A 13,766-nucleotide genomic window follows, 5' to 3' on the forward strand; every position below is an offset into this window, starting at 1 on the left:
TAAGACAACATTAACTTTGTAGCATAAACACATCTATTGTTAAAATATGACAGCTCAGTCTAAAGGAATTACCTTAACTAGGGGATAAATGTTAAAGATCCATTGGTTGACTGTCGTTGAACTCTTGTCCATCTTAATTTTAAAGCCTGCTCTTTACACTGTAGTATGTATAAAGCATGTCTTGTACTTTGTTTTTTCTGCCTAGACCCTCCTCACTATATGCCAAGAAATCTAAACTTCTGCTAGGGAACTCAAACCAGAGCTCATACAGCTTATTTTGTCAGACCATGTGGCATGTCATAAACTACTACAGGCCATTTTGATACTAAGCTACTTTGGTATGTGAGCAAGACAGTGGTTATAATATTTTTGTTTTCTTTTGCATTTGAGAAGACAGACACTGGAATACTTGCAGCAAATGCTGTAACACTAGTGGAATTTTACATCCCACTTGTACCAGCAGAGTTTCATGTGTGCTCTGGTTGTCACTTCAATTAAAAGGAGAAAAGTGTGCTCCTGGCTGGCTGCTCATTTCTGTTCCCTCTTCTGCTAGTGACAAAACTCTTATGGTAGTCCAACCAGTGGAGTTAAGGAGCTGATGAAGGTAACCTAGGGCAAGAAGAATCTAGCTTGGAACACTGATCAGGGTTAAAACCAAATTGACTTGCTATGCAGTCACACGAATGTTAGTGCTGGCATAAGAAAAGGGGGTGACATAGGGGCAAGAACAAATACAGAGCAAGCAGTAGGTAAGGGCAAGATCACTTATTTTTGCATCATTATCATTTTGGGTTCCTTCAAAGTTCTTATGGAACTGCTGTGGAAGACGGGTTCTTTTTACTCTGAGTAGATAGATAGTTAGGATTGCTGCCCATTTGAATTCAGTTTAATCACGTTGAAAGAAACTACAGAACAGAAATAAATGAGAAATAGTTGACTTAAAGGGCAAGATTGGGGGAAGACTACAGAAGATGACCAAGTGGAGAGGCAATGATTTCCTTTTAAGATACTTAGGAGGTTCAGGATTGGTGTCTTACGATATGTTAATAAGGTGCAAACAAAGAAAAGAACGATTAGGATAAAACTAGAGATAAAGCAACTGTAACTGTTTATCTATTTCCTTATCTCTGCCTCTTTGAATACACAGAGATAAAAAGTGTAGAATAAACCCCCAAAAGGAAGTCTGATTTTTAACTTTAAGACCAATAATGCTGAAGAGCACAGTCCAGAAAATAGCCCTGACCCTGTTTTCTACAGATGTAGACCTCCAGTTTATCACTGAATTAACCGATCGCTAGTGAGTCATCCAAAACTATTTTTTTCCTTTTCTCAAAATACATGCCTTTCTATTGCTTAAATACATTCAAAGAACCACTGATGTAGAAAAAAACCATACCGCATACATGTTAAAGCAGTCAAGTATAATATATAGAAATTGAGAAATTTGGAAGTACATTTTGAGAAAGTTTGACTCCTTGACAATGTAGCACTAATGAATTCTAGTTCTAAATTTTGTGTGACTTGATCTGGAAGGATTTCCCCAAATTCTCTCTAGCTTGAATACAGACTAGCAGTTCTGTCTCTCTTATTTTAAGCCTTGTGGCTGTTGTGTTAAGACCTCTTTATACTCCTTCTTTGTATAAAAGAATTGTATTTGTAGTGACAGTCTGTACAGCAAATACATCATGTGCATGGTCTAGGATAGGGGGATCAAAGTTGTATCTGCAACATGACTTCTGTAAAATACTTTATACTTATGAGAACTCAACTTTAACAAAAAACAATTAGACTAAGAGGTAAATAAAAGTAGTAAGGTTCTTTTTTATAGTATTTGATATTTTGTATAAATAGTACAGTTAGTAAAATCATAGTGTACCTAAAACAATAAAAGCAGTTAACAGATATTACACCTGCATAGGAAAATGTTTAACCCATTTAACTCTGCTTCAGGTTTGAGATTTTTATTTTTATAATGACTTAATTCTCATTGGATTAAGACAGGAGTTTTCACAGAATGCTATGGACTTATCACAACAACAGTTTCTACTGTCTTGTGGACAACCTTTTAAATTAAGAAACTTCAAGATTGGCATTCAGTAATTTAAATACATTCCTATGTGAATCCTACATTTAATGACAGCCAATTAAGTTACTTTACACAAGAGTCATAATTCTAAAATCTGGCAAATAAGGATTTTATGTTTTTGTGAACTTTCAGCAAGCTTACTTATTGGACTACTCTTCCTTTTTTACAGGCAGTTAATAGGTCTGTCAGTTTTAAAAAGTCTGTGTTGCTGTAAGTTTTTTCAGTAGTATTGTGAACTTTGAAATATTCTTTTTATTTTAAATCTGACTAGGGTATTTTCCCTGTTTCTAAATGTTATACTAAATTTGAAGACAAATCTGTTTTGCAGTTACAAAAATATCTACCGTGAACTGGAACAGAATATTAAAACAGCAGATGCTGTTGAAGACTTGCGGTGGTTTAGAGCTAATCAAGGTCCAGGGATGTCAATGAATTGGCCTCAGTTTGAGGTAAGGTCAGAGTACTTAAAACCCAGATTTGTTTTGTCTATTTTTCCTCTTTGCTTTTTGTCATATTCCTTTCTGGTGTAACTCTTAAATTCAGGCTTCTAGCAGTGAAATTTTTTTTGTTTTAGAAGTCATAGTAGTTTTCTTTTCTTGATTTCCATTGGGCTCTCCTCATTCTCCAACTTTTGGAGGTGATTATATCAGGCACCTATTTAAAGAGAAAAGGGGTAAACCAGAAAACTCTATAGTGATTTTTTTTTTTTAAGCTAAAGTCATTACTGAAGTCATTAGTAAGCCATGGTTTAGTCAATACACCTCTGACACCTGTATATGTTATCCTATATGTTTTACTTCTACCCTTTGGTGTCAGACTTCAATTTGAATCTCCTTGCTGTTAGCAGGTAATTATAGTGTAGGCAGCAAAGACTTTGAAAAAGTTTGAACTAAATACTTCAATCAGTCCTGAAAATTGGTATTTATAAGTCTTAATAAGTTTTTTCAATACTGTTATATTAAAAAAAGTTCCACCTTTAACCAGTTGGTAATTTTATTGCTGAATGCCATCTTCAAAAGACAGGAGTTTCTTTTTAAGTAGCGTTCTGCTAACATAGCTTACAAGAAACAAGTACCAAAATGTATCAGTGCAGATCATACTATCAGAGTATCAAGTGGCTGGAACTGAGATGAGTTTGTCTGACCAGAATCGTGGGTTTAGTTGATATAATTTCTAGGCATTAAATTAATGGAGTGGAAGCATCCGCTCTGGAGTGTTCACTGCTCCCTTATTAACCATAATGGAAAATATAATTTGTTTTAAAAATATTGAGTAACTTTAGATTAGAAGATTTGAGGAAGAAAACTCATAATAGTACTGCAGAATTTCTTTGCCGGAAATGTTGAACTACAGTTACTTCTGTGCGGGGAAATTACCATCCTTTTTCATAAGCATTATAATTAACAGATTAAATACTGTTTTTACTATTTTTCTAATCAAGTTTTTTCTCATTTACATGCTACAAGGATGATGTAAGTAAAAAAAAAAAAGTCATGATCAAATGAATATGAAATTGCATTATAAACTGCAAATATGCTTAGGTCAGTGGTCTTTAAACTGTGATAACTCAGAAATCCAATATGTATTTGTACAAGGTTAAAATAATGAGGTATCTCTGAAAAGTTGGCCAGAAATCACTTAAGACTGACTGACTGTGCTACATGTATAAACCAGTAGTAATAGCAACTTGCAAAATCTTTGTTTCCTGTTAAAAATACTTCTCTCACTTTGCTATACAAAAGATAGCATTTATCTCCTGACTTTTTTTTAACCTTTAAGGCTTCTGAGATGAAACATGTCTCAGCATAGGATATTTGCTTGCATCCAGTTTGTTCTCTGTTGGTTCCTGCTTTATATCAGTATGCAGCTTAGTTTGACTTGATAGGTAGAAGTTGTGTTTAGGTCTCATCGTGCCTGTCTGTCTGCCTTCTGAAACATCTGGTTCAAAACGTCAAGGAGGGGATACTTTACAAATGGTATCATGAGTCTTGTCAACAGTTGTGTTGATTTGAGCCTTAACTTATGGATGGCTTTTAAGGACAATAAATTTCACTAAATCTAGAGTGAAGTACCTTAAGGGCTCAAATCTTAGGGACATGAGAAGTGTTATACGATGAGTTTAAAAATGAGCTTCTTTGTAGGTCATTCTTGGAGCACTTCTTGAGAAGTAAGTCCTGTCTTAAATTAGATTATAATACCTTTTTAAATTAAATGTAAGGTTTACCTTTTAAAGCCAGATGTCTTGGCATTATTTGAAAGTGAGCCCTCTCAGTACAACTTTTGAAGAGCTGCACTGGCCAACTTCTTTGATTTCTCCTGTTGTATGCCAGATATCTGGTATTTTAAGTCTTTTCAAGGTGTTCAGAATACTAAGCAGGGAAGTACAGGTAACCTTGGGATTTTGCGAGTAGCACAGGTATCTGTTTGCATTGCTAGGGTAGGAACTAGATGAGAACTATAACTAAAACATTTAGAGTAACTTATCTTTTTAATAATTATTTGTACTGTTGTATGTATAAATATATGTTCCATAACTCAATCTGAAAATTAAATGTGATAATTACTTTTTCAATTAAATTTCTCAATCACATTTTGCATTCATTGACAGGAGTGGTCTGCAGATCTGAATCGCACTCTCAGTAGAAGAGAGAAGAAGAAGGCTTCTGATGGAGTGACTCTGACTGGTATTAATCAGACGGGAGATCAAGTTTCGCAGCCTAACAAACATAGCAGGTATTTTTTTTTATGCCTAAAAAGACTAATTGGAAAGGATTGTTATCTTCAAGTACACTAAGCTCTATAGGATCAAAAAGTCACTGTCCAACCAAATGTTAATTATCTGTGAGCATTTTTAGTGATGTTTTTCTGCAGCTCACAAAATATTTTGGGAATTATTCTCCATTTTACAGTTCTCTTTCGATTGGGAATTAAAAGAAACCAAACTTCATGAGAAGCTGAACTTTCTGTAGCTAATCTGGTAGTTAGTCTGTTGCTATCTTCCCATTTCTAGAAATGATAATTATAGTTTGAAATCTTAGCTTGCAAAATGTTTAGTCACTTCAGAATTCTGGATGTGATTAATACAAAACTGTTAACATCAGCTGCTTTAGAAAGGAATGAAACTGGGTAGAAAAATTGCACTGCCTTTTACTGCAGGCAGTAAGAAAAAGAAATTATGGTCCACGAAGGCTATTCTAATTCTGGAGGAATGTATCGTATGTGAGACTTTCCAAACTTTCTTGGGGTCTTATGCTACATTTGATAGATGTTTGATTTTTTTTGTTTGGTGGGGTGTTTTTTTTGGTTTTTTTGGCTCGAGAAGAGGTCTGCTAAGAAACTACTTAGTGGGACACCAATGACAGTGTTTTACTCTTAAACAGATAGGGTCGCCATAATGCTCTTTCTTTTCCAAATTAGCAGTCTTAGTGTCCAGAGTAACACAGTGCAGTCAGTACAATCAAGTTACAATCCCTTTGAAGATGAAGAAGATACTGGGAGTACTGTCAGTGAAAAGGAGGACAGTAAGATCAAAAAGTTGGTGAAATGTTGTTTTTTAATTATTTTCACACTTGCACTTTCTCTGTCCAGGGTTTTCTATTTTTGGTTTCTGTAACACTGTGCCAGTCAGTGCATGAAGTCCTTTTGAGCGGTTATGTAAGCAACACTGTAACTTAACTTGTCTTTCCTAACAGATGCCCTATCTGTTGCCTTGGTCTTTGGTTTGAAACAACTGGGGTTATTGGCAGTTGCTAACAGAACTGCTGTTGCTTTTTTCCTTCCTTTACCAATCCTATAAAATGTTAAAACTGACAGGTTTTTCTAGTGAAACTGCTTCTGGAGCTTTACTGCTCTGTGTGTTCTCGCTGAATAAATCTGCTTTTACGATTGCTTTCTTTTTATTTAGGACCTTCTCAAACAGCTGCCTGTTGCTTCAGTATGCACACCTAGGGATGTCATACCACTCTTAAATGGCATGTGCATGCTCAACAGTGAACTCTTCTTTAAATGATCAAGTTGTTGCGGTATAATGAAGTTTCTTTATCAGTGAATTGCAACATACAAAAAGTGTTAAAAGCTATTGTAGAGGTGCATAGAGATTTGGGAGGAAGGTTCTGCAAAGCAATTTAAATGTCTTATCCTAAACTAGATAATTCCTCTCATCTACTACCTGCACACCTTTTACCTTTCTAGAGTAAATAATCCCATGGATTATATAGATTTCCTGATAGAGAAGTTTTTGGAGTTTGTGGGGAGGTTGTCTTTGATATCTTTTTTCTTTTGCCTTTTTCTAACTTTGTAAATGTATTTCAATAATGCTGCTTTTTTTTTTTTTTTTGAATGAGGCATTGTCAGCTAAAGATAGGTGAGAAGATACCAGAAATAAAGTTTCAAAACTGGGCTGTAGAGTGCAGTTTAAGCTTAATTAGGGGAACTGATATCGTAGTGGTATTTCTAGTCTCCTATTTTAAGAGCAGAAAAGAATAATTTAAAAATTGTTTTCAGTGTTAGCAGCTATGAAAAAAACCAAAGCTACCCTACAGATTGGTCTGATGAAGAGTCGAACAATCCCTTCTCTTCCACTGATGCAAATGGAGACACCAATCCGTTTGATGAAGATACCTCTCCTGCAATGGAGGTGAGAGTACGTGCACTCTATGACTACGAGGGCCAAGAGCAAGATGAGCTCAGCTTTAAAGCTGGTAAGTTTACAGTATTCACTTTAAAATATTTGTCAAAAGGAGAAAGCGGGGGAGGAGTTTTTCTCTTCAGCTTTTATTTTCTGTCTCTGAATGTACAACTCCACTTACAGGATCCTATCCAACCCTCACCCCTCCTGATAGCACTTCTTAGTATCCCCTGTTTGGAAGCACTGGCTTCTAATCTGTTTGGAATGTGTTGGGATGCATCTGTTTGGGATGTTCCTTTCTTATCATCTTGTGTTAAACAAAATGAGCTGCAGAATTGATAATCCTATCTCCTCCTTTTTCTTAGCTGGTGACAGTAACAGCTGCTTCTTTTAGCTGTCTAGAAATACCAACCCTACAAAGTTTGGTTTTTAGAGGAAAAGACTACAGCAGCTAATCTTAAAACAATATCTAATCAAGTGGTATTTTTTCTGTTTAAACTGGAAGCATCGCTTTTTTTGGCCTCCAGTTTCCTACAGTGCTAACTTTTTAAGGTTGAAAAGCTAGCCACGGACAGGTAATTTTTCTCTCTCTTTCCATCCCCCTTCAGTGTATGTTAAGCACACTAGCTGTCTTTTCCTGGTTTTTCATCTTACATTATGTTACGGTACACTGACTATACATCTCCCTTCTTAGGATGTTGTATTTCCCTTGAGCTGTTTTTACCTTTTTTTACATTTTAACTCACTGCTATAGGATTTAAGAGAACAGAATAGAGGCTACTGACAGGAGAGACCCATGCCACCGTATGTTTCCACACATACAAAGTTGGCACAAGGGTATGATGGCTGCACGCCATGGATGCTGCTGCCACCAGATTGTCTGGGCTAGTTCTACCAGCCGTTGTGTGCTGAGCGAGTGCCTGGGCATCCTAGTCAGCCCCTGAAGTAGGAGACTTCAAGTTTTTCATAATGTGGCCAGCCCGGAGGCAGCACCCTCTAGTGATGAAAGGTGAAATCTATACCCTGTCTGTACTTCTTTGAGCTCTAATTTCAGCCAATTGTTCTACTGTCTTGCCCAGAATTGCACATGAAAAGTTTACTAACTAGGAATTTCAGAACAAGATTGCATGAGTAGTTTAGCAAAAGCAAACAGAACTTCAGTTTGTGAAAATGAGATAGGCAATCTCATTGATCTTGTCTCTTTTCCTGTTTGCTTGTCATTTACTCCCTTCTCCTGTAATGACTGACTTAATTTAGAGGAAAAACAGGATTCAAGTCTTGAAAGAAAGTTTGAGAGAACTTTTGGTTCTGCTTCCCTTTCAGCTGGGGTTTGTAAGAAGTATGCTACTTCTACACCACCTACTATGGGTCTTAGGTGGATGTTATGGCTGAAAGTTAATACAGTAAACAAGTCAATGATGTAGCTAATCAGTGAACTGCTAGACTTCCATTCTGCTTATGGAGAAGGGTGGTGCTCAGAGCAGTGTAGTTCCAGGTCATATTCTAAATGTAGTTTGTGTTTTTTAAACCCAGAAGCCCCACAACTCTGGTGGTGGTGCTCCCACCTTTCACTTGCCTCTCTCCTTTTTCAGTAGTGAAACTCTATACATCTGATTTTTCTTCTTTGTAGACAAGTACTGTAGGCTTCCAGAGAGGAGGAATGGGTTGGTTTGTCCATTAACTTCGCTGAATTGTGCTCTGACAGAAGGACAGTAGTAACAAAACATCTGGAGCTTTCTCTGGAATGCACAGCAGCTAAAATTATTCTTCATTCTGTAGACTTTAACTGCTCCTTTTTTCTCAGCAGGGGATGGAAGTATGCTAATCCTCTTGAAATATATGTATTGTGCCTGTGAAGCAACAGGGTGGCATTCCAAGGGTTTACAGTAATGACCCTTTCAGTGGTAGAAGTATGCAATGTTTATACACACAGATGTAATGGTTAAATAAAAAGTTAGGTATTCTGTGCTTTAGTACCAGCTGTGTGACTTGCATTAAACTTTTTGAAGTTTGAGTGGTTCTCAGTGTAAGGTCTGCAGAAATAAAGTACAGGAAGTGTGAACTGAGATGTACACAGGCTTAACTTAAAAATAGCTTAATACCTTTAAAGGAAGAGCATTAAAGTACGTTATAACACCAAATTACATGATTGTATCAATCGTAGGAAAGGAATGACATGCTAGACTATGAATCCCCTTACAGAAGCTGAATTATAGAATGGCTACAGTCAAACTTAGTTTTCAGGCAGAAGTATTAGTGTGACTAGGTTTACACTGAACATACAAAAGACTAAGGAAAAAAATTCACCAGGTCATGCAGGAGCCAATTTAAAATGTACTCACTCCTGTGCTCCTATGTAGACTATGCGTAGACTCCTAAGCAGCTGTCAACAGAGGATTAATGCATTTTAGGGATTAGTTTAAATGTACGCGGATATTCTCAGATGGGATTTCCTTGGGTATTCAAAGAATTTGCCTACAAAGCTTTTGTGATCACTTCTAGGTACACGCTGTAGAATATATGCTCTGCATAGTGTCCATTAAATGTACTTTAATACATGAAACTCCTTTTTATTAGTGGAATACTTTATACATCTGGTAGGGTTTTTTCTTGGCAAACAACTGTGGGAGGCTTCCAAAGAGGAAGAATAACTTTGTTTATTCATATCTTATGAGAGGTTTTATAATCGTGTAAAAGGATGGGACATAACCATCTACCATATGTATATCTCACCCTACTATGTCTCTGCACTGGCTGAGAATAAATAGCTACAGTAAATGTAGACCATGTAATGTTGTCAAAACATGTTATTGTATATGCTGTCTTTATCACAGTTGTTAAACTGTTTTTGTTGTAACTGTTGTGCAGATGACACTTAAGTGGTAATATTTTCATAGACCTCCAAGATCACTGAGTTTCCAAGTCCTAGCTGTTAATACAAGTGCAACTGCATTTGGGCTTACTGTTAATGCAGTGTGGCTTTTTGATAGTCATTGTTTTCACTCTTTATTAACATACACTTCATAGAAGTGGCAGGAAGGCTTGGAATTGTACACTCTCTCATTCTGCAGCACTAGAAATGGTGGAAAACATTGTAAAATATCCCCATAAGCCAAGTACAGTCTGCAGTGCCAAACATTTGTTCATAGTGTTCTTTTATTAGTTATCTGGTAAACTTACAAACTAGAAGAGATGAGGCTTTAACCTTTTTTATCTAACAGAGGAGCCATAGAAGATAGATATCTTGCAAAGGTTGAATATGAAGCTTGTCCATTTCTACCAAAGAATTTATAGTCCTTAGGCTAGTTCATGTTCTCCTCAATGATACCAAGACTCTGTATATTTATAGCCATTTGGGACTGTATTAAGTGGTTAATATCTTCAGCATCTATTTCCTATTGCCAACTAAGATGAAACACAAATCAGTTTTATCTAGGTAAATAATTTGACACAAATAAGTTGTACATGAGGAAATAATTGTTACTCAGTGTGGCCTTTTTTGCCTGGCTGAGGTGGACAATCATTTGCTCATATACAGCATCTTGCAGTCTGCAGACTCTCTAATGCCAAAGTATTTCCTGAGGATGTAGAAGATTAGATGTGCATGATAGTCAAAATGAGGTTATGTTATAGTTCATAAGTGTCTGAATAGATAATCGGTGTCAGCTTTTGCTGTGTAAGTTAAGAAGCAAATTCTGAGTTACTTTTTCTGCAGCTACAACTGTACATCAGCTTCCAACAATATAAAGCTAGAGCAGTAAAAGGGGAAGTTAAATCCCAATCCTTGTATTTCTTAAAAAGATGAGGAAAGGAGAGAGAGAGATGTAACAAAGTGTAAGGTAGAAGATTCCTTTAAATCTTTCTGCATCACAACATAGTAGTGGTATACTGAAAAGCTGCAAGTATAATTCAAGAGAATTTTACTGCCATGTCTTAATTTCTGTGTTCCAGAAGTTAAGTTCATGTTCCACAAACTCTTAGAAGAGTATATAGTGACAGTATATATATTTGACAGTAAGCCTAACGAAACATTTATTTCACTTGTACTGAGATTTTGTTGAGGGACATAAATGTAGGATTATTCTGCTTGTTTAGAGGCAGTTGTACTATCTGCAACTATCTTTGACTGTTCACACCCTTTAGATATAAGGGACTCTTTGATCCTATAGTGAAATAACACTGTGTATAACTTCAAAAGTTTGCATTCTTTATTGTGCTTTGAAAAATGCTATGACCTTTTTGAAATGCCAGTGTTTTAGTTTCAAAGTAGCTTGCTTCTTCCTATCTTCTTGAAATTGGGAGCCTTTCATCCCATATGCAAATCTGTAAGTGGTATTCTTAGTATCAAAAGCATGAAGAGCAAAGAAGGGAGGATTTCTACTGGAGCCTGGGGTGGGGAAGAAAAGTGGGCATGTAGGTAACTGTCATATTATCTTCCTGGTGTTGCTTAAAAGGTTACAGTTTGTTAACAATGTTCCTTCTTTTTTCAGGGGATGAGTTAACTAAAATGGAGAATGAAGATGAGCAGGGCTGGTGCAAAGGACGTCTGGACAATGGACAAGTTGGCTTATACCCAGCAAACTATGTAGAACCAATCCAGTGACAAAGGACAAAGCTAATACAGAAGTGTTACAAAAGCTCTGTGGGCCTGTACAGTATATATTTAAAGTGAGATGAAGCTGAATGATGTATAGAGTGTATATATTTTAATGAAAAGGCGAGAGCTTGATACTGAAATCGTGGTGATTTAAAGACGAAAGTTTGAACTAATAATTTGACATTGTTTTCACAACTTGTGCACAATGCAAAGGAAAGGGGCTACATTGAAAAAATAGTATGATAGGAAAAATACTTTGTAAGCTTTTTCTTCCCACACGGTCTGTTATTGTGAATCCTAAACATTTTTGCATTTTCTATGCTTGTGCCTCATCCTACCCTAGGTATTTGGCTTACGCTCACTTTTCTTTAATCAGTTATTTTAAGTGACCTTCAGTAAATCGCAACTTGAATTTTAAAGATTATTATAGTTAATTTTCTATTTGTTCTTAGCGACGTCTGAAAGATACAGTATTTTTTTATTTAAATGCTATGTAGTTAAGCACCTTTTTGTATGCTTGGATTTATCAATACTTAAATTATGACATAGATTTAGTCACCAGTTGACTGAATGAAAACTCTTTCCATGTTGTAGTAATCTTTCTATGTTGTCAGCATGGCTTGAAGTTGTAAAACAAATACTGTATTTAATAAATATCTGTTACAGAAGGTTATTTGTAGCAGAGATACCTGCAGGTGTCATGGGTTAGGGTTCTATTATGAATGTTGTTTATGTGGTTTGACACTTAAACTAAGAGTTTTCCATCTAGATCTTAAATGGCACCCAAAAGAAAGATAAATTACGCATAAGCCCCAGAATAGTAGCTATTTCCAGCACATGTCTGCAGGGAAAAAAAAATTATCTCCTTTAAACTACTAATGATTTTGGGGTGATTTGAAATGTTAAATCTGTGAAGGCTGATTTTTTTGAACAGAGAAGACTGTAAAATAGACTAAATGCTTTTTATTAAGAGCATATCTATGTTGTGTATATGTACATATAATTTGATATTCCAAAATATAAAGAGCATGGCTATTAGTTATCAAGCCTCTTGATGTCAATAAGATTTAGACTATTTTAAGAGTTTAAATTATAGGTATATTTAAATCTGCTTTCCTGCCATATTCATTACTGTACCATAGACAAAGTATTCTGTGATTAGATTTTCAGAAGTACAGTAAATACACTAAAATACTCAAAATCAGTATTTGTGGATAAATTTGTGGGTCAAAATATAAACTAGTTTTAGTCCTTACATGGATTATTGTAGCAGAACACTGTAAAATCTACATTTGTTTGCAGTTACAACTTGGCCATCTGTAATCGTGTCAAATAGTATGCATTTGTGACATTTAAAACTGGGTTGTAAAATTACAGCAGATTTGTGTTTAAAAAACCCTAAGTTTCAGGTAAGTAGATATGCTGTGTTAAGAAGCTACACTGTAATGAAGCTAACAAATCTACTTTGAGGTAACTATAAAACACTGTTGATAGTCTTGGACTTAATCGTTTGCTTTTTGAGCTTATAGATATATTTAGTCATCATTTTCAATGAATCAAAACGTGCAAGCTTAGAAAGTGGATGTATGTATGTGTCTGTCAAGGAAAACTTACCAACGTAATTGTTCATCCACAAGATGGTTACTCAAATTGTCAGGAATTACTGGTTTGGGTCTCTGTATTGTAAAATATTTTAGAAAACAATAAAATCTGTTAATCTCTTAAATACACAGAATGCACCTCTTACTATTTCAATGTATGTGAAAATAGTCTTATGAAGCAAATAATCTGTGCATTTCATTGCAACTGAAGGTGACAAAATCTGCATTGTCTACAAGAGTCATAAAGAAGAGTAAGACATCAGTGGCACTGTGCTGTTAACAAAAAAGGGGAGGTGCAGTGCACAGGGGCTCTTGGCAAGACATTCCAGCAAAATGTTTATGGAAGAGGAGGAGACCATGTCTTTTATAGGTATGCAGAATCTACTGTGATGCTGCTTTCTGTGGTATGGTCCAGTCTGATATAGCTTGGGTGAGCAGCTAAGCTATTTTTTAATAATATCTGAATCTTTTCTGCCTTTTGTGAGAGTTTGCTTGTTGACTGGCAGTGATTAGCCAGATGTAGTAGCATTTGTGATAGCTAGCTGAAAGTTTTATCTCGTCTCCCCCACCAATACTGCATCTTTTAATCTAAATAAAGTACTAGTTCTTCATGCTGGATGTCCAGTTTGGTGAAGGCACCATAGAATCCAAGTGGAAGGGACCAAAGGACATCTCTAGTCCAGTGTCCTATTTAAAGCACACTCAACTCTGCATTCAGACCGGGTTGCTCAGACCTTTGAGCTAGTCTGGAAAATGTCCAAAGACTGGTTTCATAACCTCTCTGTTCAAACTGTTACAATGCTTAATTATAATATTTTTTTCCCCATTTTATTTGTGGTTAGAACCTGCTCTATA

At 35.9% G+C, this 13,766-nt stretch overlaps 1 protein-coding gene across 6 annotated transcripts in view; it reads left to right on the forward strand.

Annotated features, from left to right (window-relative positions):
- Positions 1-13,036, forward strand: part of PACSIN2 (protein kinase C and casein kinase substrate in neurons 2) — a 64,831-nt gene extending 51,795 nt beyond the window's left edge. For 3 of the 6 annotated variants that reach the window (XM_050915841.1, XM_050915834.1, XM_050915851.1), the window contains 5 exons: positions 2,415-2,535; positions 4,695-4,819; positions 5,504-5,620; positions 6,590-6,786; positions 11,204-13,036. In XM_050915841.1, coding sequence (XP_050771798.1) covers positions 2,415-2,535; positions 4,695-4,819; positions 5,504-5,620; positions 6,590-6,786; positions 11,204-11,316 — 673 coding nt within the window. In that variant the 3' untranslated portion in view covers positions 11,317-13,036. Of the gene's footprint in view, positions 1-2,414; positions 2,536-3,552; positions 3,559-4,694; positions 4,820-5,503; positions 5,621-6,589; positions 6,787-11,203 lie in introns of all 6 variants that reach the window. The other 3 variants (XM_050915871.1, XM_050915862.1, XM_050915880.1) reach the window with 3 other exon arrangements.
- The last annotated feature ends 730 nt before the right edge of the window (positions 13,037-13,766 follow it).

Source organism: Gymnogyps californianus, chromosome 1 (genome assembly GCF_018139145.2).
Source record: "Gymnogyps californianus isolate 813 chromosome 1, ASM1813914v2, whole genome shotgun sequence".
Lineage (NCBI taxonomy): Eukaryota > Metazoa > Chordata > Aves > Accipitriformes > Cathartidae > Gymnogyps > Gymnogyps californianus.